Source organism: Galeopterus variegatus, unplaced genomic scaffold (assembly GCF_000696425.1).
Source record: "Galeopterus variegatus unplaced genomic scaffold, G_variegatus-3.0.2 Scaffold5133, whole genome shotgun sequence".
Classification (NCBI taxonomy): Eukaryota; Metazoa; Chordata; class Mammalia; order Dermoptera; family Cynocephalidae; genus Galeopterus; species Galeopterus variegatus.
Window position 1 is genome coordinate 123691 of NW_007731244.1, and position 24044 is coordinate 147734.

The 24044-nt window shown below is 44.2% G+C and overlaps 1 protein-coding gene across 1 annotated transcript in view; it reads left to right on the plus strand.

Annotated features, from left to right (window-relative positions):
- IL20RB (interleukin 20 receptor beta) overlaps positions 1-23820 on the plus strand; it is a 29722-nt gene extending 5902 nt beyond the window's left edge. The window contains exons 2-7 of the mRNA XM_008588973.1: positions 4317-4443; positions 5946-6136; positions 10659-10783; positions 12877-13027; positions 15923-16065; positions 23713-23820. Coding sequence (XP_008587195.1) covers positions 4317-4443; positions 5946-6136; positions 10659-10783; positions 12877-13027; positions 15923-16065; positions 23713-23820 — 845 coding nt within the window. The remainder of the gene's footprint in view (positions 1-4316; positions 4444-5945; positions 6137-10658; positions 10784-12876; positions 13028-15922; positions 16066-23712) is intronic.
- Positions 23821-24044: the final 224 nt, after the last annotated feature.

Genomic DNA, 24044 nt, shown 5'->3' on the forward strand with positions numbered 1-24044 from the left:
TACAGACCGGTTCCCGCTCACTGGCTGAGCGAGGTGCGGGCGCGACGCCGGGGGTTGCGATTCTGTTGCCGGTCCCAGTCCGGTGCGGGCACAACACTGAGGGTTGCGATCCATTGCCGGACACGAAAAAAGACAAAAAACAAAGAGTTATATCTCAGTACATGTATACAATGTGTGATGATCCATTCAGGGTAATCAGCATATTCATTGTAGCAAAACCCAATTATTTATGAGGTTCACATTTGACCTCCCCTCTTCTAGTTGCTTGGTTATGTGCAGTAAATCATTTTTAATTATAGATTTCGGGGTTGGTTGTACTATTTTAGAAAATTTTAGCCATTCTGATAGCTATGTAGTACTGTCTCATTGTGGTTTTAATTTGCTATTTCCCAAATAGCTGATTGACCATCTTTCCATGAGCTTATTTGCAACCTGTACATCCCCTTCAGTGAATGTTTCTTCATGTCTTTTGCCCATTTTCTTTATTTTTTTTGTCTTTTTTGCTTTTGCCCATTTTCTAATTGTATTGTTTGACTTTCTACTGATAAGTTTTGAGAGTTTGTGTTTTTTTTTTTTTCCTTTTTGTCTTTTTTCGTGACCGGTAATGGGATCACAACCCTCGGTGTTGCGCCCACACCGCGACCGGCAACGGGATCGCAACCCTCGGTGTCGTGCCCGCACCACGCTCAGCCAGTGAGCGGACCGGTCTCTATATGGGATCCAAACCCTCGGCGGGAGCACCGCCGCGCTCCCAAGCGCCACACTCTACTGAGTGCACCACCGGGCCGGCCCTGTGTGTTTGTTTTAATATAGTCTAGATACTACTGCTTTGTGAGACAATGGTTTCCATATATTTTCTTGCACCTGTAGCTTGTCTTATCTTCTTAAAAGGGTCTTTTGCAGAGCAAAAGTTTTTAATTTTAATGAGATCCGCTTTGTGAGACAATGGTTTCCATATATTTTCTTGCACCTGTAGCTTGTCTTATCTTCTTAACAGGGTCTTTTGCAGAGCAAAAGTTTTTAATTTTAATGAGATCTACTTATAAATATTTTTGTTTATGAATATTCCTTTTGCTATCAAGTCTAAGAACTCTTTGCCTAGTGCTGAAGATTTTCTCCTATGTTTTTTCTTAAAGGTTTTACACTTTAAGTCTATGATCCATTTTGAATTTTTGAATAAGGTGTGAGGTTTGGGTTGAGGTTCATTTTAATTTTTTTCCTTACAGATGTCCAATTGTTCCAGTATTATCTGTTGAAAAGGCTATCCTTCTCTCATTAAATTGTTTTTGTACTTTGGACAAAAAGCAGTTAAGCGTATTTGTGTGGGTCTATTTCTGGGATCTCTATTCTGTTCCATTAATCTATGTGTCTATCTTTTTGCCAATATCACACAGTCTCAATTACTATAAGTCTTGGGATTGGGTAGATTGATTCTTCCTACTTTATTCTTCTTTTTCAAAATTGTTTAAGTTATTCTAGTTTCTTTGCCTTTTCTCTTTTTTTAGTTTATTTTTTATTTATTATTATTTTTAATTTTTTAAATTGATTATGTATATTCATGGATTACAAAGCTGACTGTCATCACCTGTGCCCAAGATGTGATGGCCAGATCAATACTACCAGCATATGCATCACTATAAATTGTGATTATTCCCTGTGTCCTCCATCAAATTAATCCCCGACCTCCCTCCCCCTTGCCCACCTCTTTGCCTTTTCTTATTAAAATTTAGAAAAAGCTTATCCATATTAACAAAAAAATCTTGCTGTTTTGATAGAAATTGTGTTAAACCTATATAACAATGTGGGGGGGAATTGCCATTTTAACTATGTTGAACCTTCCAATCCATGAGCACAGTATGTCTCTCTATTTATTTAGATCTTTAATTTCTTTTATCAGCATTATGGAGTTTTCACCATTCAAATCCTGGATATATTTTGTTAGACTTACACCTATGTATTTTTTTGTGATTGTAATTTTAATTTCTGTATATAAGTATTCATTGCTAGTATATAGAAATACAATTATCTTTTTATGTTTATCTTATATCCTGTGAACTTGCTGAACTCACATATTAGTTTTAGGAGGCGTGTGTATGTGTGTGTGAGAGTGTGTGTTTGTAGATTCTATGGGATTTTCTACATAGCCTATCATTTCATCTGCAAATAAGAGGAGTTTTACTACTTCCTTTCTAATCTTTTACTTCTTTTGTTTGCCTTATTGCAGTAGCTAGAACTTCCAGTATTATATTGAATAAGAGTGGTGAGAGTGGACGTCTTTACCTGTTCCTGATTTTGGGGGGAAGCATTCATTCTTTCACTATGAAATAAGATGTAAGCTGTAGGTTTTTTATAGATGGTCTTTATGGAGTTGAGGTAACTCCCTGCTGTTCTTAGCTCCAAGAGAGGTTTCTTTGTTTTGTTTTGTTTTAATAATATATGGTTGTTGGGTTTTGTAAATTCTTTTTCTGTGTCAATTAATAAAATTGCATAATTTTTCTTCTTTAGCTCGTTGATATGCTGGATTACATTAATTGATTTCAAATGTTGAACCAGCCTTGCATACCTGGAACAAATCCCACTTGGTCATGGTGTATAATTCTTTTTATACATTGGTGGGTTTAGATTGCTAGTATTCTGTTGAAGATTTTTGCATCTAAGTTCATGAGATATATTGGTCTGTAGTTTAAAAAATTTATATATATATATTTCTTTGTCTGATTTTGGTGTCAGGGTAATAATGGCCTCATAAAGTAGGTTGGAAAGTGTTCTTTCCTCTTCTATGTTTTGGAAGAGATTGTGTGAAAGTGGCATTAATTCTTTAAATGTTTGGTAGCATTCTCCAGTGAAAGCATCTGGGCCTGGAGATTTCATTTTTGAGAGCTTTTAAATGATAGAACTATATTAATATATAATTTAATTATGTAATTAAATTAATTAATTATATAAAATGTAGCCTTATATTTTTGTAGCCTTATATGCCCCAAATAGCTGACTAGAAAAATGGTTTTTTACTTTACCAGAGGAAGGATGTCAGAGAGGACCAGGCCACCCTCTCTCCAGCTGGTGCTTTTCCTTTCCATCTCTTGCATAATTTCAAGGTTAGGGGTGGGGAAGTCAGGAAGCCTCATGTGTGGGTACCCCAGGTGTTTCCTCACAGCGCAGAGAGTGAGATGGAGCTGTGTCACCAGGGTGTTAAATTAGAGAAGGGGCAGGGGAATGAGGCAGCATGTCCCTAGCAGTGCTGCCATCCCCTCATGGTCACAGGGCTAGGAAACCATCAGCAGGTGCCAATCTGGAGACAGGCACAAGTCCTGGTGAGGGCCCCAGCCCCTCACCACTGTGCTGCCGATGTTATCACTGTGACTGTAACAGCAAAGGGAGGCAGGTGTTGGGCATTAAAAGAGGAGCGTGTGAAAGGGGAAGAGAAGGACCACAGCACAGGGTCCAGACTGCACCCTGGGGTTACATGTGAGGATGCCTTTTGGGCTTTGGGTCTGCTTCAAGTCCTTAGGAGTGCAGGTTCAGCTTCCCAGGCTCTTTCATTCTGTGCAAACCATAGACCCAATGTATGCACACTCTGGGCTCAGAGTACGTATTTAGGTGAGCAGATGCTTGTGTCCCAGGCTGGCTCAGGGGCCTGCTGTCTTCCTGGGGTGGAGTCTCCAAGCTGGCTTGGTGCCCCTCTTGGCTGGACTCTCTCCACAGCAGACCTGAGCCTACACTTCCCAGCTGGTAGCTGATACCCCATTTGGCCTTGTTGGGGGACGTGAAAGAATGTGCTTTGGTACCTGAGGATGGCAGCAGCAGCAGGAGAGGGAGGTGATGAGAAGCTGGCAGGAGCTGGCATGGGTTTGCCGTGAAGTGGTGGGAGGCTAAGGTTTTGCAACTTACTTAAGGTCACATAGTAAGTGACAGAGTCAAGGCCTAGATCCAGGTCAGTCTGACTTAAGAGTCATAAATATTGTGCCTCAGTTTTCTCATTTGTACAGTGGAGAAACTAATGGTCATTACCTCCCAGTTTGGTCATGATGATTAAATGAGATAATCATGTCACAATCTAGCCATGGCCTAGGTAGAACATGGTAAGTGCTCGATACCTATTAGCCATTACTATTATTAATATTAATATGCCATTTTATCACCAAAGGCAGAATACAATGATACTAGCAAAAATTTAGCATTAACACAAGTATGATGAAATTAGAGTTATTTCTGGCCCATAAACACGTGAGGCCTTTCATTAGAAACTAATTTGAAGCTGTGGCATTCTTCCACTATGAGCCCCCTGTCAGCCTGTCTATTTGCCTTGATCCCAGATGGAGTGGCCATTCTGCCTGCGCCCCAGAACCTCTCTGTACACTCAGTCAACATGAAGCATCTCCTGACATGGAGCCCAGTGACCGTGCCTGGAGAGACAGTATACTATTCTGTCGAGTACCAGGGGTGAGTTTTTTTTTTTTTAATCGTTTTTCTCTTTTAGGCAGCACTTGGTTTCTGGAGGCAGAGCCCTTCCTCCTTGTCTCAAGGAGGCTTTGTGAGCCCAGGGATGGATTATCTCTAGTGATCTGCCCCCTCTGTCTACATGGGCATTGGGAAAGTTAAAGAAGCAAGGGAAATTGTCCCGTGGATTTGACAGTGAACTCTCTGGGAACACGAAAGTGTACAAACGCATTTTGGTGGATTTCAACAGTGAGTCAACTGTCCAATGAGTTTGATTGTGACTTGAGATGGACAAATCATTGGAGACAGATCCTTTGAGGGTAGGGGAGACCTCAGTTTTCCTGACTATGAGCTTACACCTAGGAGCCAAAACAAATCTTGACCCTAAAGGTCAGCTGGCTCTAGGGCCAAACAGGCTCTAGTTTTTTCCAGGTGTCCAGGCAATTGCAGCTGTTTAGGAGTGAGAAAGACACAGAAAATACTCAATGTATTTCACTAACAGTGAATACAAACTGAGCACCTACATGTGTAGACATTCTTGCAGGCTCAGGGATACAGTTGACAAGGATTCTGGATATAGGGAGCTAGTATCTACAGGAGGAGACAGATAGTGAATACACTAGATCTGACTCTCCAACGTGGTAGGCACTAGCCACAGGTGGCTTTTTAAATTTAAGTGAATTAAAATTAAATTAAAATGTCTGTTTCCCAGTCACACTAGTCACATTTCAGGTGCTCAGTAGTGTATGGAGCAACACCAGTAGGGAACATCTCCACCATCACTGCAAGTTTTCCAGGTCAGCACTGCTCTAGGTGATTTTTGGATGGTGATCAGAGCTAGGAGGAAGCTAAAAGGCTGATTGTTGACTCTGCGGCACCTTCATATTATGTCATCAGGGAAGGCGTCACTGAGGAGGTGATGTTCATGCCATATCTGGCGGGCAGGAGGAGCCAGCCATGTGGACAGAGGGCGCAGAGCATTTGAGACAGGGTGAACAGCTGGTCAAAGGTCCTAAGGCAAAAAGAGCCCAGCATTTTGGAGGAATGATCAGAAAGCCAGTGTGGCAAGAACACCATGCTTAGGTGCGGGTGAGAAAGAAGTCCGAAGAGTCTGATAGGCCGTGGGGAAGAGTTTGGATTCCATTCCAAGTGCTGTGGGGAGCCGTGAGGGAGAGCGGGGGGTATTTGAGGAAGGGCAGGTGAGGAAGCCGGGAGACCGCAGCAGGGTGCAGTGTGGCAGCGGCTGAGATCAGCTGGTGTCCATGCAGATGGCGGGGCCTGGCAGATTGGGACTTATGCCTAGGTTTCCCGTGTCTGGTGATAAAAGTGGCGTAAGGGAGAATGGATGGTTGGTGAGGGTGGAGACTGGAGGAACTGGGGAGTGGAGCAAATGCTAATTTTGCTGGCCCATAAAAAGTGGGGGAATGAAGGTGGTTATGTGCAGCCATCATCGGGCCTGGATCAAAGGGACTGGTGTGACACTGTGCCCTCTTCTCCTTGGCCAGGGAGTATGAGAGCCTGTACACGAGCCACATCTGGATCCCCAGTGGCTGCTGCGCACTCACTGCAGGCCCTGAGTGCGACGTCACTGATGACATCACGGCCACTGTGCCATACAGTCTCCGTGTCCGGGCCGCGCTGGGCCCACAGACCTCAGCCTGGAGCACCCTGAAGCACCCCTTTAATCGAAACTCAAGTAAGGCACTTCTGTCTGTACTGCACCACCCTCACCAGCCTCCCCTGCAGGAACCATATTCACCTGGACTTCCAGACTCTTTTTAGCACCAAAATAGTCCTGCAAAGCCACAGTATTGTGAACACAAACAGTCCTTATTGGTACATCCTAAAAACTGCTGACTTTGGCTTTGGAAGTCATTCCTGACCATTTCTGCCAGGGTCTGAAGTGGTGGGGACGCTGACATTGGGAACCTGGAAAGCTGCTGTGGAAGTGGGGAGATGACACTAGACTGTTTCTTCCTACCTTCCTCGTGCCTCCATAGATCTCGTACTGCCTCCCATCTGGTGCCTTGTTAATCCCATATTTACTGCCCATGTAAGCAGCTTCATTGTGCAAAAGGATCTATACATTTAACAGAGCCACCAGAAACAGTTGCCCTTCTGTGGTCACTGGGAAATAAAAAGCTTTCAATTGCAGTAGTATCTGGAAAAGGATGGAGAAAGAAGAGAAGAATCCAGATACGTGGCCAAATATGGCTGAGTGTAAGGCAGTGTGTCAAAGGATGTGTATGTTTGTGGAACAGCAGAGGCAAGGGCTGGATGGGTGGGGGATAGGGAAGCAGCTGGTCACGTGTTGAAGGGCTTTGGTCAGGTCAGGAGAGGGAGCCGTGGAAGAGCAGAGGGTCTTGGCCAGATCTGCCTTACATCACTGGCTGCTGTGTGGAAAATGAACCGGAGTAGGGCAAGCCTGCAGGACAAGGTGAAAGTGAGTAGGGGCTTGTAGACTCCAGCTGAGCCAAGGTGAGTCCTGATCCCAGGAGTGGGTGAGGAGAAGGAGAAATGCGGATGAGTTCAAGTAACATGGCTGAGTTAGAAAGGACAGAGCTTGGGGACCAGCTGTTGGGGGATGGAGTGGGGAGAGACAGCGATGGTGTTCAGCTTCTGAGGGGGGTTGGTGAGAACACCGTCCAAGGCAGAGAACCCAGGAGGAACAACTGGTCTTGAGGAAGAGGGGACACCCCTGGCTTTGTATTCTTTGAGACTGAGGTTCCTGAAAGATTTTATGCCACAGATGTGAGGCCCTGGGACTCAGAGAGGTCAAAGCTAGACACACAGCACGTAACTAAAGGCTTGGGAGTGCAGGAGACTGGGGGACAAAGAAAACCCAAGACAGGGTCCTGGGAAGCCTCAGGATTTAAAATGTGGATGGAGAGAAGGGCACCAGTGGTGGCCGGGCAGGTGGAGGGGGGACACGAGGGGAGAACAGAATAGCTCCTGACAGGCTGAAGAGGCCCCTGCATGGGCCCTTGAGAAAGTGACTTCATGGAGTGGAGGAGATGACAGTCTGCTGTGGGGAGGAGGACTGAGTGGAGGTGGGCAGGAGCAAGGCAGCTTCTCCTCTGAGACAGGCATGGGCTGGAATGTGACCAGTTTGGAGCTGCAGAAAAGACAAGGAAAGGGCCTTTGGTGGCCTCCATTTTCTTGATGTGGCAGAAGTGGTTGTGAGTGAGGGCAGAGGAAGGCTGAGGCCACATCTGCAGTAACAGGAATAGTTAGAGGTTACCAAGGAGTGTGTGATACTGGGTGGAAATCAGGAGGGTTTAGAAGGTTGGGGAGCCCACGCTGGAGAGGCTGCGGAAGGTGACAATAACTTTGAAGGGGAAATTGACCCTGTGAAGTCAGACAGATGTGGTTCAAATCCCAGCTCAGCCACTTGACAGCTGGCTCAGTTATTGGTAGGTATGTTTATTATTATTGCCCTAGAAATGCCCAGAGTTGAGAGCCAGAGAGCAGAGGAGGGAAGGGGTGGGGCAGGAATAGGATGGTTGGAATGGGTATCAAAAGGAATTTTGGTGTAGGATGTGGGCTCCTCTGCCCAGGCCTCCTTCCTAGGCACTGGGAGGATTTGGTTGAAGAAGCAGGATCCCAGTGCCAGGCACTGGGGGATGATAAGGGGCCCTAGAGGGCACTTCAGCTCTGCTTCTGCCCATGGCATCAGACAGCACCCAGCACCACCCCCCTCTGGCTCCTGGGAACATGGGGCTCCAGCCAAGACCATCGCCGGGGGTTGGTGGCTGCTGTTGGAGGGAGAGCATGGGTCAGATGGAGATAAGGGAGTGCCTGCAAAACTATGTGGGTGGGGGTGTGTGGTAACAACTTGCGCCAGTATAAACAGGAAAAGTTCTGTTGCAGGAGGAGCTGAGGAACAGGAGTCTCTACCTGCATCAGAATGCGGAATATGTGGTCCTGTGCAGGCAGAGTTAGCAACTGGGCTGGGATGGCATTGTGATGTTTTAAGGGCATTAAGTCTGTCTTTCCTATATGAAAAAGGCCAGTCTGACTTCTCCCCAGGCACGTGAAAAATCTTGTTTTAAGACTTTCCTGAAAAGGATCTCCTGCTCTTAAAGGGAAGCCTTGTTGAGAGCAACCTTGACTGCACATTCAAGTTACAGAGGAGCTTTAGAACTACTTATGTCTGGGGCCCATCCCCAGAGAGTCTGATTTAACTGATCTGTGTGTGTTCTGTTCATTGGGAGTTTAAAATTCTCTCCAGTTTATTCTCATCTACAGCCAGGGTTGAACACCCTAAACAGGGGAGGTCAGAAATGTAGAAAGACGTGGGCTCGAATTCTGGCCATTGACTGTGTGACTTTGGGCAAGTCACTTAACCTCTCTGGGCAACAGGAATAGTATTTACCTTCTTAAGCTTCCTGGGTGGATTAAATGAGATAAGTATGCAGAGTGCATAGGTTACAAAGGTTTCTTATTTATTTTTCCTTTTTGTCTTTTTTCGTGTCCGGCAACGGATCGCAACCCTCAGTGTCGCGCCCGTACCGGACCGGGACCGGCAACGGGATCGCAAACCTCGGTGCTGCGCCCACACCTCGCTCAGCCAGTGAGCGGGAACCGGTCTATATGTTGGATCCGAACCCTCGGCGGGAGCGCTGCCGCGCTCCCAAGCGGCGCACTGTAGCAGTGCGCCACCTGGCCGGCCCTAAAGGTTTCTGCCCCAACACTGTCAAAAATTTCTCTGAACTGAACCTTTAGGTCATTTTCTCTAATACTATTCTCACTAAAGATGAAGATCAGAGGACCCAATTGTAAACATGTTTGACTTAAAAGTGGAGTCAACCCACTCTTTCCTTCTGGAGGTGTTTCCAAGGTAGTGCTAGTGGTGCTGTGTGCTCATATGAAGCCTCCAGACTGGGTGTGTTTGCATAGTTGGCCTTGACTTCTCAAGGCCTCCTGTCCCCTATCCAGGCAGCTTGTCAATGCCCAGACATACATTCTTCCCTGATAAGGCAGGTGAGGGGGAAATGCTTTGCTCTCTGAAAACTCCCTCCAGAAACTGTTTTTCTCCTGACCGTCCACTGACCCCATTGTGGGGGGATTTATTTAGCTCAGAACACAGCCTACACTACTTCCCAAGCCAAGACCCAACAATTGGGATGGCCCTTCTGGTCCCGCAGTGTCTGGATGTAGAGGCCAGCTTGGCTCCATTTTCACGGGCCAGGGAGTAGAGAGGGCTTGTGTGGGCCCTTCTGTTCTTGGCCTGCTTGTGGGAAAGTATCCACAGTGGCTTTTGGCCTCTCTGTTTGGGACTTGGCAATGTGAAAGATGGTGTTTGTGCTCATGCTGTAATTTCTAGAGTTGATTATTGGAATTTGCAAAAAATCCTCTGACTTGCCAACTCCCTCAGTCAGGATATGAGATGAAGAATCCCTGGGCTGAGAATAGAATGGCCAACCTATCCATAGGCTGCTGATTTGCTGATGTTTGAAAGTCATCAGTAGCCAGTATGTGCCACTGAACTGTGTGAGCTATAGGGGTGCACCTGCCCCTGCCAGGTATGTTCATTCCTAAGGGGCAAAGACCGGGCCCTACTGTGTTCAGAGCCGAGCTCACATAGGTGTTTGGCAAGCATCAAGATACAGCAGCTGCTCACTTAGATGAGCCAAGGCGAGGAGCAATTTCTGCTGAAAAAGTGTGGGGGTGGGGGGTGAGGGAAAGAACATGAATCATAACATTTTAAGAAAGAAAGAGATAATGTTTCCTTGAATATTTACACTCTTGAGTATTTGAACCTCCTGGAGAAGGAACAGAGAACTTTATTACAGTCAAGAGCTAAAAAAAAGGGAATTGTGGTAAGTCTTTGTCATTTATTCATCATTCAAAAAGCATTTACTTGGACACAAGAAACGATTACGTTTTGTAAAGATGAACATGCTAATTATCCTAATTCAATCATCACACACTGTACACAGGTGTTGATGTTTAACTCTGTACCCCATAAATACATATAATCTCCTATGTTTCCATAAAAAAAAGACATCTAAAGGGAGGAAGAAAACATTTACTGAGCACCTGCTGAGTACAGGACAGTATACATGTATATGTTTTTGCATGCTGTGAAGCCATAACTGATCCCCTCCCTTCCCTACGGGCGCTGGCACATCTCCGCCAATGATATGGTCATTGTGTTCCAGGGAAATCAGTACTGTTCAGGGCTGACTTTGATTTTCCTCTTGTCTTGCCAACAGCCATCCTCACCCCCCCTAGGATGGAGGTCACCAGGGATGGCTTCCACCTGGTTATTGAGCTGGAAGATCTGGGTCCCCACTTTGAGTTCCTTGTGGCCTACTGGAGGAGGGAGCCTGGTGCAAAGGTAAGACTTCCAGTCTTGGCCTTTGAGTCAGGCTTTGGGAGGGAGGCATAGATCTCTGGGTGTGGGTGTGGAAAGCTGGCCCCCTGGAGTGCTCACTGTCTGGGGGTGGGTGTGGAAAGCTGGCCCCTGGAGTGCTCACTGTCTGGGTGGCCTGAGAATGAGCAGTCCTGGGTGAAGTGTACAAAAGGGGAGATGAAAGTACACTGACCATCCTGGCAGCCTCTTCTTCAAGGGACTACTTTGGTCCATCCCAGGCCTTGGCTGGAAGCCTTTTCAGGCCAGATCTGTTGAAGTGGGGGAGGGGAGGAGGCTGCCTCCTTGCCCTGAACTCTAACCTAGTTAGACCCACAATTTTCAATGCATTTTTTTCCTCCCTCATCAGCTGGTCTCCTCAGCAACTTAGAGGCAGCAGGCCAGGGTGTTCCAGATTAACTGGATGATTCCAAAAGCCTGTGAGGTTTGTCTGTGCCTCTTGAGGGTGTGTATCTTGGCAGGGTGCAGAAGTGAGCGCAAGGAGCCAGGAGCTGCCTTACGAATAAACCAGTCTCATTATGAGCGGGTGGACCACGCAGGATGCCTAGACGGCCTGCTGCCTCTCCCCATGGGAAGGTCGCTGCAGCCTGGGTTGGGTAGGAGGCCAGCTGCAGGAGGGATGGAGCTCAAGTAGGACCTAGAATACAGACAGACATGTGGAGCCCTCTCCAAGCTGACACGGTGTAAGGCCTAGAGGCCACTTCATCAGCACAAGGAAAAATGGACTTTATCATAAGCATTACTACGGCACAGTAAGGGGCTCTCACAGACTCTCTGAGCTGGAGCAGGGCCAGGCTGCAGCCCAGCCTCATTCTCCCAGGCACCCTTGCCCGTGGAGTCCTTGCTCCCCTCTGTGGCCCTCTCCCCAGCTTACTCCAGGACCCAATCCCTCATCACATGCCCATCATGTTCCTCCCCAGTCCTCAGGGGCTCTCAGGCCTGACTCCTCCACTCCTCTTTGACCCTACTTCTAGCTCTAGGTATTCAGTTTCCCAAGACTAAATCCTTAGGAGAGGGGTTAATTGGTTTTCTCATCTTAACAGGCCAGTCCTTGGGGTCTCAGGTAGCCAGCTCGCCTCTGATTTGACCCTCCTCAGGCTGGGGTACCCCTGATCTTGTAGCAGGGTCTGGGGCAGGGCACATGCCCCCCACCCACTCAGTAGGGCCTATTGGTTGGGCAGGTTCCCCTTGAAGGTGGTGTGGGCAGGCAGGGCAGGCAATAATGCTGGGTTCCAGTATTTACTCCTGCTGGGTCAGGGCCCACTGGTAGGACATGGCATTGCCAGCGAGGCAGATGGAGCGATGTGGGAACAGGTCAGAGCCTGAGCAGGAGAGAGCATGCAGCTCCCTCAGATTCTTTGGGATAGAGCCCACTTCCCACCTGTGGTAACTGGCAGGGCCGGTGCTGAGACCAGAGTGTAGTCTGAGTCATTTGGGCTTGGCCCAGACATGCCTCCACAGGCTCACATGGGGAGCGCAAGCTTTGGGGAGGGGGGTGGAGGTGAAGAGGTGGACAGATGGATGGACAGATGGGTGGATGGACAGACAAGTGAGGACCAGCTGCCCACTGGCTCAACTGCTCCTACGCGCTGACCCCCCTGGCAGCAGTGGCCATGCCAAGCCCCCATTCAGTCAGACTTCCAACCTTCGGGTCTCTGCTCAAATATGACCCTATTATAGAGGCCTTCTCTAACGACTCTGTTTAAAATGCTCTCTACTTCTTTGTCCTGCTTTTTCCTTCACAGCTCTTATCACCACCTGATGTGTATTTATGTGTTGTCTGTCTCCCCCCACATAAGCTCCATGAGAGCTAATGTGCTATTGTCTCTTTGTTTTGTTCAATGCCATGTCCCTGTGCCTAGAACAGTGCCTGGCACATAGCAGGTGCTTAGTAAATATGAACGAATGAATGAGTGAATGAATACATGCATGCATGAACGAGGAGGAACACTTTGTATGCATTCAAGAAAAGCAATATCTGCAGCTTTTCCTCCCTGGCTCTTCTTGCCCTTTCCAGTACTGCTGCCCTCAAGGAGTAACTGTTTTTTGGTTTCCCAAAGGAGCATGTCAAGGTGGTGAGGAGTGGGGGCATTCCGGAGCACCTGGAAACCATGGAGCCAGGGGCTACATACTGTGTGAAGGTCCAGACATTGGTGAAGGCCATTGGGAGACACAGTGACTTCAGCCAGGCAGAATGTGTCGAGGTACAAGGTAAGGAGGGCCTGCTTGTCCCCTGAAGCCCTGCACAGGTTCTGAGTCTTCCCTTGATCTCCCTGTCCTGCGCCCAGGCTGGGTATATTCCCATGGTGAAAGTGTCCACAGTCACTCTAATTTTCCTAGAAGCAGAGTGCATCCTGGGGCTGGGTGGGAATACTAGCTGTTTGAAACACTTGCCCCTGACAGCTTCCTTAGCCAGGGGCCAGCCTGTTGCAAGGCTGGTTTACCAGATGTCTGCAGGAGAGGCAGCCAGGGGTTTCAGAGAGTTAGACTTTGTAAGGAGGCACCAATATCGTATAATACCACAGCTTCTTTCATCTGGAAGGGACCTTACAGAAAGTCTACAGAATCCTCTTGTTCCACTTAATTTTCTTCCTTGAATTTTTCATAGTCGAAAAACCTACAATGTTAAAAAACCCTTTGAAAAGAAAAAAAACCAAACAAAACCATATATCTCATGATTCTGCTACTCAAACACTGCTAGTTGCATTTTTGTATATAACCATTCAGTCTTTTAAAAAATTATTATTTTGAATATATAGTACATTCATATGGTTCAAAAAATATGATACACATAGAAAAACTCTTTTCCTCTCCTCTTCCCTATCCATATACTTCCCACACTCTCTCTCATAGGTGTTAGCTCCTTGTATGTCTTTCTGAAGACTTTTTAATGTAAATACAAGTAAATGAAAACATATTTATATATCTTGCCCTTCTTTTCAGCACAAATGGTAGCAGAGTCTATGCACTGTTTTCACTTTATGTATCTTGTAGATTTTTCCACATTGATAAAGAAATTCCTTCATCTTTCTTTATACAGTGTTCCATTATATCTTGCCCTTCTTTTCAGCACAAATGGTAGCAGAGTCTATGCACTGTTTTCACTTTATATATCTTGTAGATTTTTCCACATTGATAAAGAAATTCCTTCATCTTTCTTTATACAGTGTTCCATTATATATATATATATATGAAATACTGTATACATGCTATAGACCTATTGCATATCACCTTGTACCTGTTTTTTTTCACAAATACTATGTCCACACATGTTCCATGCAGATTTTCTGATTACCATTTTATACTACTTTTAAAAATCATATAAGTCAAGCTGATTTAATAATTCAAACAACACAGAAGTATGTGAAGCAAGAGGTAAATGTTCTCCGTTCTCCCCTACATCCCTCAGGAGGTTTCCTTTGGTGTGTTTGGCATTTAATCCTCCAGTCATTGTGTCACCAATGTTCACGCACATGAATGGGGCTATGCTGCACCTGCTGTTCTGTGCCTGGCTTGTCTTCACCTAGTAGTAAACTGTGAACATCTTTTCATGTCAGTATATATGTGTCTACCTCATTTTTAAAAAAGATTCATAGTAAGCCAATATATGGATGTGCGTATTCCTTTTAATAGGTATATCCTGTGCTTTTCAGTCTTTTGCCAGTACAAACCACACTGTAGTGAACAAGTTTGTATATATTTTAATTCTCATTTGAATAGCCGAATTACTAACCTACCATGCTGATGCCCCATAATATATTAAATCATCCCCTATTTTTGGTATTTAAATCATTTCTATTTGCTTTGAAGGTGATGTTCATTCTTTTATGAAGTGAATACGTATTGAGCATTGACTATGTGCCAAGTCATGGCCTAGGCACTGATGCCCAGCAGGGAAGTCCCTGCCTCATGGAACCTGCCCTCTAGTTGTGGGAGATGGACTACAAACAAGTAAACAAATGGGATAGTTTCACTAGGTGTTACGTGCTATTAAGAAAATACATTCAAGCATGCCTGGGATGGTGGGAGGTGTAGATGTGCCACTTTGGACAGAGAAGGAGATTGGTTATGAGGCCATTGCCGTAGTCCAGATAAACTGACTTCTACATATAACTGTTCCTTGGAATTATTTTTTGGAATTAAAATTGCAGGAGTATATGAAAGGGTATAAGCGTTTGTGTGTCTCTTGATGTGTACTGCCAAAATATTTTCCGAAAGCATTGAAGCAATGGACAGTGCCCCCAGCCACACGTGTAAGTCCACCAGCTTCTCCAAGCCTCACTGGCTGAGCTGCCTGTCACATTATGGGTGAGCAGCTCGGCCAAGAACAGCTAAATGTTGCTCAAAGTTACATTCAACAGAGAGAGGGGAAAATAACCTGTCCCTTATTCAGATGCTCAGACCTGGCTCTTTCTGCCACATTTATTTAGTAGAATGAGTAAAATGACCATGGGCTTTGCAGCTAGTCCTACTTGTGTGATCTGGGGTAAGTCACCTAACCATTCTGAGCATAGATTCCTCTTCTATAAAAGCAGGGATACTCACACGCATTGTGAAGAACAGGGAACTACACGTCCAGCACTTAGCACGGTGCTGGAAGGAGGTAGTAGTCCTAACACACGTAACAGGGGCTTGATATATGTGACTGTTTTCTGAACTCAGTGTTATCCTGCATGATATGAAATGATGCCAAGAGCAAATTGCAAAACGCTCTTTGTTTTCAGTTCCCGCCCCGTTCTGTTCTGTACTGTTCCCTCGCAGCACCTCCTCCTCATCCTGCTGGGACCTGGCGCTCTGCCTTCCTCCTGGCAGCAGTGCCAAGGTACGTGCGAACATGGCTGGTGCCTTCACCTGTGATGCTCCTCCCCATCCCTTCCCAAGAGGAAGATTTAATCTCCCTTGGGGCGTTCTGGAAACCATGCTTTATTCTGTATTCTAGAAAAATGGTTTTAATGGTGGTAATTTTAGTCACCAGGGCACACATCAGATCTCAGGATGTCCTGGCCAGTGTGCAGAGCTGACTCCAGGAAACCGGCGGGAGGCCCATGATCGGAGATTTCATCTTCATGGTGTTTCCTGAGCCTCCCTTTATCTGTTTGCTTCCAGGAGAGGCCCTCCCCCTGGGGCTAGCCCTGTGTGCACTTGCTGGCTTCGTGCTGATCCTTGTGGTTGTGCCGCTCTCCATCTGGAAAATGGGCCGGCTGCTCCAGTACTCCTGTTGCCCCGTGGTGGTCCTCCCTGACACCTTGGTAATAGCATTCTTTTTTTCCTCTCAGCATGACACTGACCAGGTAGTTTTGGCCTTAATTGGGCATGGGCACACATTTCGTGGTCTACAGGCATTTGCACAGAGAGGGGAGAAGAGCACTTATAGGACTTCACTTCTAATCAGAGGGGCTGGGAGAGACCTCCCTTCTCCAGGCAGTGGTGATCTCCTCGAGGCTCCTGGCAGGCTGCCTCTGCTTTTCTCCAGGACCTGGCATGGCCAAGAGAGCAGGCGTGTTGCCCAGCCCAAGGTGCTTGGCATTTTAGGAGTCATGCATAGTCTTACCCTTCTGGACTGGCCTGCCACATTTTTTTTTTTAATCTCTTTTTTAAAAAATTTTTTTATTTTTTTAATTGAAACGTAATTGATCATATATATCTGTGGGGTACAGAGTTGAATATCAATACCTGTGTGCAATATGTGATGCTCAAATCAGGATAATTAGTATATTCAACATTATACAATGTTATAGTTTTTTGTGGCCTTTTACCAATTCCTCCCTTATCCCTCTCCCCGTCCCTCTTTCCCACCTCTGGTAACCTCGGTTCTGTTTTCACCTTTCGAAAGTTCAACGTGTTGTGATTGTTGTATCTTTCTTTCTTTTTTTATTTGTTTGTTTATTTTTTAGCTTCCACTTATGAGTGAGGACTTGTGGTATTTCTCTTTCTGTGCCTGGCTTATTTCACTTCAAGTTTTTTCTAAGTTCATCCAGTTGCTGCGAATAGCAGAATTTCATTCTTTTTTATGGCAGAATAGTATTACATTGTGTAAATACACCACATTTCCTTACCTACTTGTCCAACAATGAACATGTAGGTTGGTTCCAACTCTTGCCTGCCACAATTGCAGCAGGAGCTACATCCAGTGACACGTTATGACACAACATATTCACTTCACCTGCCAGGAGCCTCACTGGTTCTCAGGGTGAAGGACATGTGTGTGAGTGGGAGAGGCATTGACCACGCTTTGCCTTTGGTGGGGGCCTGGTGGTGTGAGGGGGCAGCAGTCTGCATCTTCATAGTGACTATTCCTCACAAGCCCAGGATTCTTAACTTACCCCTGAGGACACTGGACCACAGATCTGAGTCTCTCCAGTGCGGACAGGTCCTGCGTGCCCATGCCATGGTGGGGGAAAGCAAATCAGGCCTCTATCAGCTCCCCATATGTTCCATCTGGCTGCCCCCCAGTTCCCTTCTCCCTGTCCCCCGACCTCAACCATACAAAGCAGTGCAAGAAAACAAAAGAACACAACAACGAACAAAAACAAAAACATAAAAGCCTCATCCCTGTCACTCCGGGGGTTTCTCACAGTTTTCTCCTGGGAGGAGGGAGCCAGCAGTCACCTTCTGGACAGCAACTAGAGACAGAACCGCCTGCACTCTATACATGCCTGTAGTTCCTTATCAACCTGGAGTCACTCTGGAAGGAGTCACTCTCGTGACATCTGCCTGGTCCTGCTTTCTCTACCTACACAGGAGGAATAACTCTCCCTGCAAACCAGTCTTCAGGACACCTCCACCCTGTTCTCCTGATGCCAGCCCTCCTTTTCTCTCTAGTAGTTCCAGGCAGTCATAACAACTTCAGCTGACACTAACTAGTACAGAGCTAAGTGCCAAGTGCTGTTCTAAGGATTTACATATATTGACTTGTTTCATTTTCTCCTTTTCATAAAGCTTAGCAATGTCCCTTTACCAGTTTCCCCTCCAGCCCACTCTGAGTGACTGAGGCCTTTCTGCCATACATAAAGGCAACGTGGTGTATCAAACACAGGGGAAGGGAGGGTCTTCATTCCTCTTCAGCAAGAACTGAGGTGCTCAATGAACCCTAAAGCATAAGAGGATATATATTCTGCAGTTGTTGGGGTAGTGTTTTATAAATATCAATTAGGCCAAAATGTTTCACAGCATTGTTCAGGTCGTCTTTGCCGTTACTGATTTTTTGTATAGTTGTTCTATTAACCATTAAGAGAGGGATGCCAAAATACCAACTATGAGTGTGAGTGTGCTTCTCCCTTTGTGTCAATTTTTCCTTCCTGTATTTTGAGGCTCTGTTTTAGGTGCATACACATTTATGATTGGTATTTCTTCCTGAGTCTTTTATTATTATGATATGTTCCTCTTTATCTCTGGTAGTCTTCATTGTGATATCAGTATAGCCCACTTGTTTACTGTTTGTATGGTATATCTTTTTTACATACGTTTACTTTAAAGTTATCTGTGTATTGATATTTAAAGTGTGCCTCTGTAGACAGCATATAGCTCATCTTGTTTTCTGTTTTTTTAATTTTATTTTAAGAAATCCATTCTGACAATCTCTGCCTTTTAATTGGAGTGTTTAGTCCATTAACATTAAATGTAATTATTGGTATGGTTGGATTTAGGTCCATGATTTTATTTTCTGTTTCTTCCATCTATTTTTTTTTCTTTTTTAAAAAATCTTTGTTCTTCCTACTCTGCCTCTTTTGGGGCTAATTAAAAAATTTTAAGAATTACTCTACAATTTATCTATTGATGTTTCAGTTATCCTTCTTCACATTATTTTTTCATGCTTGTCCTAGGAATTGCAATATACATGTTCTTAACTTTTCCAAGTCTACATAGAACTAATATTATATCACTTCATATAAAACGTAAGAATTTTGCAATAATTTTTGCTTAAATAGTCGTATGTATTTTAAAGGCATTTAAAGTAATCTTTTATATTTACTCACATATTTACCATTTCTGGCACTCTTTCTTCTTTCCTGAGATCTGCATTTCCATTCGGTATGGCTTCTCTTAAGTCTAAAAAACTTTCTATCATAGGTTTGGTAATGCATATCTGCTGGTGACAAAGTCTTGGACTTCTTTTATTAGAAAATACCTATGTTTTGCCTTCAGTCTTGAAGGACATTTTTGCTGGATTCTTGGTTGACTATAGACTTTGCTTTCTACTTTAAAACTGTTGTTTAATTGGCTTCTGACTCCACTGTTTCTGATAAGAAGACAGACATAATTTTTAGCATCATTCCCCTATATGAAACGTGTCCTTTTTCTCTTGCTGCTTTCAAATTACCATTGGTTTTTAGCAGTTTGAGTATAATATGCCTAGGAATGTGTATTAGTCCATTTTTGTTGCTTATAACAAAGTACACTGAACTGGGTGATTTATAAAGAAAATTAAATTTATTGCTTACAGTTTCTGAGGCTGAGATGTCCAAAGTCCATCTGGGGGTGGTGTCAGTGACCTAGGGAAGCAGAGAGAGACACTCTCCTTTTCTTTTAAAGCCCTCAGAACCACACCCCTGACCACCATTTTTAATCCATTCACTACTGCATGTTCCTACAATCCAATCACCTCTTCAAGGCTCCACCTTACAATTACCATAATAGGATTTCCTGCCCTCTTAACAGTCCCAGTGAGGGCTAAGTTTCTAATACATAAAACTTGGGGTACACAATTCAAATCTTGGTGAGTTTTGGGGGGACATAATTCACTGCACTACAGAATGGTTCACTTTACATTTATCATGCCTGTGGTTTACTGAGCTTCTCAAATCTGTAAATTTATATTTTTCACCACAATTTGGGAAAATTTCAGCCATATTTCTTCAAGTAGTTTTTCTGTCCTATTCTCTTCTCTCTTTCTGTGACTCCAATTTCATGTACATTAGACCTTTAGGTATTGTTCCCACAAATCCCTGAGGCTCCATTCATTTTTATAAAAAGCTATTTTTTCTATTGTCTGTACTTCAAATTGGGTAATTTTATTAGCTTATCTTGTTCACTGACTCTCCTGTTATGACCAATCTGCTTTTAGGCTTATCTAGTGAATTTTGTTTTTAAGTGTCAGATATTATATTTCTCAATTCTAGAATTTCCAATTGGTTCTTTTTTATAGTTAATATTCTCTGCTGAGATCTTTTATTTGTTCATTTATCATGAAAATATTTTCCTCTATGTCCTTGAGCATAATTATAATACCTTTGTCTGCTATTTTAAAATCTTTGTTAATTTCACCGGGTGGGTCATCTCAAGGTTAGTCTCTATTGATTGCTTTTTATTTAGTATGGATCACATTTTCCTGTTTTTTTTGTATGTCTAGTGATTTTGGATTATATTCTGGATATTTTCAACAATATGTTGTAGAGATTTTGGATTCTGTTATGTTCCTCTGAAGACTATTGATTTTTTGTTTGTTCGCTTTAGTAAGCAGTTATCTTGGATGAATGCAAATTCCAAATTTTGGTCATCCATGCAGGAGGCAGTTGATATCTATTAGTCTGTTTAGCCTTAGTTGGACTGTTTGGAGTTTGTCCCATACCTGCTCCCCACACAGTTAAAGGTCAGTCAGAGATTTGAGTAGAATTTTTTGTGCAGAATTTGTAGGTCCCCCTTTCTTGCTCTCTCTTTTTTGACATTTCTCCTCTTACTTTCTAACTTCTGTGTTTGTGCCAATCTCTGTTTTCTGATTCTTTAAGCCAGTAAGACTGTCATCCTTCATGGCACCAAGTGGGACCTGCCCTCAGACAAGAGGCTGTAAAAAATGGGAAACATTCTCTTCTTTCAATTGTCAACTTTTGGTTGTTTTCCAGTGACTTAAGGAATTTGGTTTTATATTTTGGTCAGTTTTTAAAGTTACTATCTGTAGGTGGGTTGGTCTTATTAGTGCTTTTCTGCCATACATAGAGGTTGAAACCTGCAATAAAAGAGGCATCCCTGAACAAACCCAAAATGATGATGGTAAAGGAGCATTCTTGGCTGAGGCATGTCACTAGCTGTTTTTTCCCACTCATGGTCAAATGTTCAGCCTTCCTCATCTGGGCTCCACGCATTAGTTACCCTTTGTGATTTCTCTCTTAACTCTGTTGTCCATGCTCACCTTCTACTCTCAGGCCATTACATTCCTAACACTCCCTCATTCTTTCTATTCTGGTCCTACATTTAGAGGCCCAACAGAGTTTTCCTCCCTACCTCCAGATCAGGAGTATGAGCTCTTCCCAAGGTCCACAACCTTGTTAGTGAGGAATAAAGAGTCAGGGAAAGAAACATGGAAAGGGTCAAATTCTTATAGGATTTTAGGTATACAAGAAGAGTCCTAAACTGGCAAGAAATTCTAGGAATCCTATTGCATTAAAAGCCACATCCTAAAATTAGCTTTTGGAGAAAACCAAACAGCTTAGAAGAGACTAGAGATGAGAAGATCCTCTGACAATATGACCAATTTCATCCATGGTGGATAGAAACCACTACCCTTGACTACCTCTTGCTTCTCTGTTCTCCATTTCTATCCTTCCTATATCATTCTGATGTCTGTTCCTACATGCGTTCTTTTCCATAAGGCTTTTAGCTTTTATTTTGTTTTCAGCCCCAGATTTTAAAGTGGACCAGTTCTTTGAGTCTGTGCATTTCTGCACAATGCTGTGTGAGAAATAGATCACTAGTATCTATTAAATCCCAAACACACCCTGGAGCTGTGCATCACTATTGCCATCTCCCCCTCTCTCAGCCTTGACTTTGGCACAGTCTAGTTCCACTTCAACATTTCTGGTATTTATAGATAATCCTCCAAACTATTAAAAAGTGCTTTCCAGCCATTCTTGCAAAAATCTACCCATTTTCCAACTAAACTGTGGAAAATTACCAATCAGAAATCCTTGACAATTCTTCAAAAAGTCCTACAGAGTTTGTGTTTAATTTATCTGTATGGGTGAAACATTTCATGTCTACATCTGCAATTTTACAGTTGGTGATGGTTGCACTCTGAAATATGCCATTAAGAATTTCTTTCCATTGAAGTTTATATCACCAGGTAACAATAAATTCTTCCCAGAGTATATTCCCTATTTTAAAATATACTTTCTTTATCTTTCATTCATAATTGTTTCATGGGAATGGGAGTTTTGGTGCTAAAATGTCTCCCTTTCCTTTCAGTGACTCACGTTGCTCTTTCTCTTATTGCTGTCATATTCCAGTGAATGTGGGCAGTAAGCATAAAGGTGGCCCCAATTTAGTAACTCTCCAATGGACCATCCTAAGTATGACCTTGTCTGTTTCATAGAAAGTGGAATTCATGAGCTCAGATGCCTCCGGGGGCCAGACAGGTACTGAAAAAATAAAGAAATGAGTGTGCAGTACAATGACTGTAACTCAATAGAGAGATGGTGGGAACCATGGCAGCCATGTCCCATCTAAAGAAGGTGACTGCTCCTCAGCTCCAGCAGGTTGTTACCAAGAGGGAATGTGAGCCAGTGCTGCCAGCCCTCCAAGTTTTAAATGAAAAGCCCAGAAATCGAGATTTTTATGAGAAATCTCCTGATTTTTAAATGTTGAAAACTAATTCAGATTTTTAAACAATCAGCTAAGCCTTGCTTGAAGGTTAGTTCTAACCTGTGGGATGAAAGTGTTGCACCTTCTGAAATTCTGTGATTGTGCTGTTTGTTTTACTTTAATGTTCTGGAACTGTTCTGTCGAACATAGCAGCCACTAGTCATATGTGACTATTTAAACACTTGAAATGATGCTAATCCAAATTGAGATGTATTGTAAATATAAAATACATTATGGATTTTGAAGACAGTATAGAAAAAAGAATGTAAAACATTTTAGTTTTTTTTTTTTTGAATTACATGTTAGAATGATAATATTTCGGATATATTTGTTAAAGAAAATATATTAATAAAATTAATTTCCCCTGATTCTTTTTATTAGATTTTAAAAATTGTGCTACTAGATTTTAAAAATGTGCCACTAGATTTTAAAAATTGTATTGTGGCTCACAATATATTTCCATTGGATGGCACTGGTCTAGAATTTAAAAAATAATCAAGCATAACCACTGCAGTTTGGGCAGCCGGTGTCCTGAGGATCCAGCTGGCCAGCAGCAGAGCGCTGGTGACGGCTCCACAGTAACACTCTCCTCAGTGAGCCTTGCTTGTGTGCTGTCTGTTCCTGTTGGCGTTTGCCCACAGACACTAAGAGTGAGCCCCTGCAGCTGCCTCTTTACAAACAAGGATCAAGGACAGCTGGCTCAATGAAGCTGATGTCTTCTGGGGGACTGAGGTGGGGGAAACCTTTGTGGCTATTTGTCTGTGCCCTTGTGCTGCCCTTGGGAGTAATGAGGGAAGTGTCGTGCGAGGTAGCTGGAGGAGAAGCTGGAGAAATTGGTGGAGGTGAGCAGGCTAGCAAGGGGTGGAGAGTCCCTCTGAAAAGTTGATATCTGTGTGTTTACAACCAGTTAGGATTACGCATTGGGGTTGCTGGGGGGAAGGCGGCAGGAACATGAAATATGAGTGATGGAGGGACTCCCATTTATGGAGCCCCTCTCTGGACTGGGCACTGTGTGAGGGGCTGTTCATAGAGCATCTCAGACCAGGTCATTACTCTCAGAGCTCTCTGGTGGAAGGGCTTTGACTTTTTTTTTGACCAGAATTACATTCTAGGATTTTTGTGGAGCAGGGTCCCAGAGGGGAGAGCACTGACCAAGCAAGTCTCCAAGGGAGCTGCTAGACAGTGAACTGGGAGACGGTCTCAGCAAATGCTGATCTAGGGGTTGGAATTCTCTGGGATTTTTGGCTGCTTAAAAGTTAATTTTTTTTCCTTTGAAATTTTTTTTTTTTTTTTTTTTTTTTTTTTTTTTTTTTTTTTTNCAGAAAATAACCAATTCACCCCAGAAGTTGATCAGCTGCAGAAGGGAAGAGGTGGATGCCTGTGTCACAGCCGTGCTGTCTTCCGAGGAACTCTTCAGGGCCTGGATCTAGTGGGCTTGGGGGAAGGGCTCAGGTGAAGCTGAGCACCTGGTCTGCAGGACACAGGAACCATGAGGGGAAAGGCTGTGTTTCTGTTTTCTTCCATTGACAAGGGACAAGAGAAGTAAGAAGAGCCTGCTGTGTCCATGTCTAGAAGTGACTGTCAGAGGCAGAATAGTTTGGTCAACAGAGCACTGACCGGGGGTCAGGGGATGTGACCTCAGACCTGGAGCTGC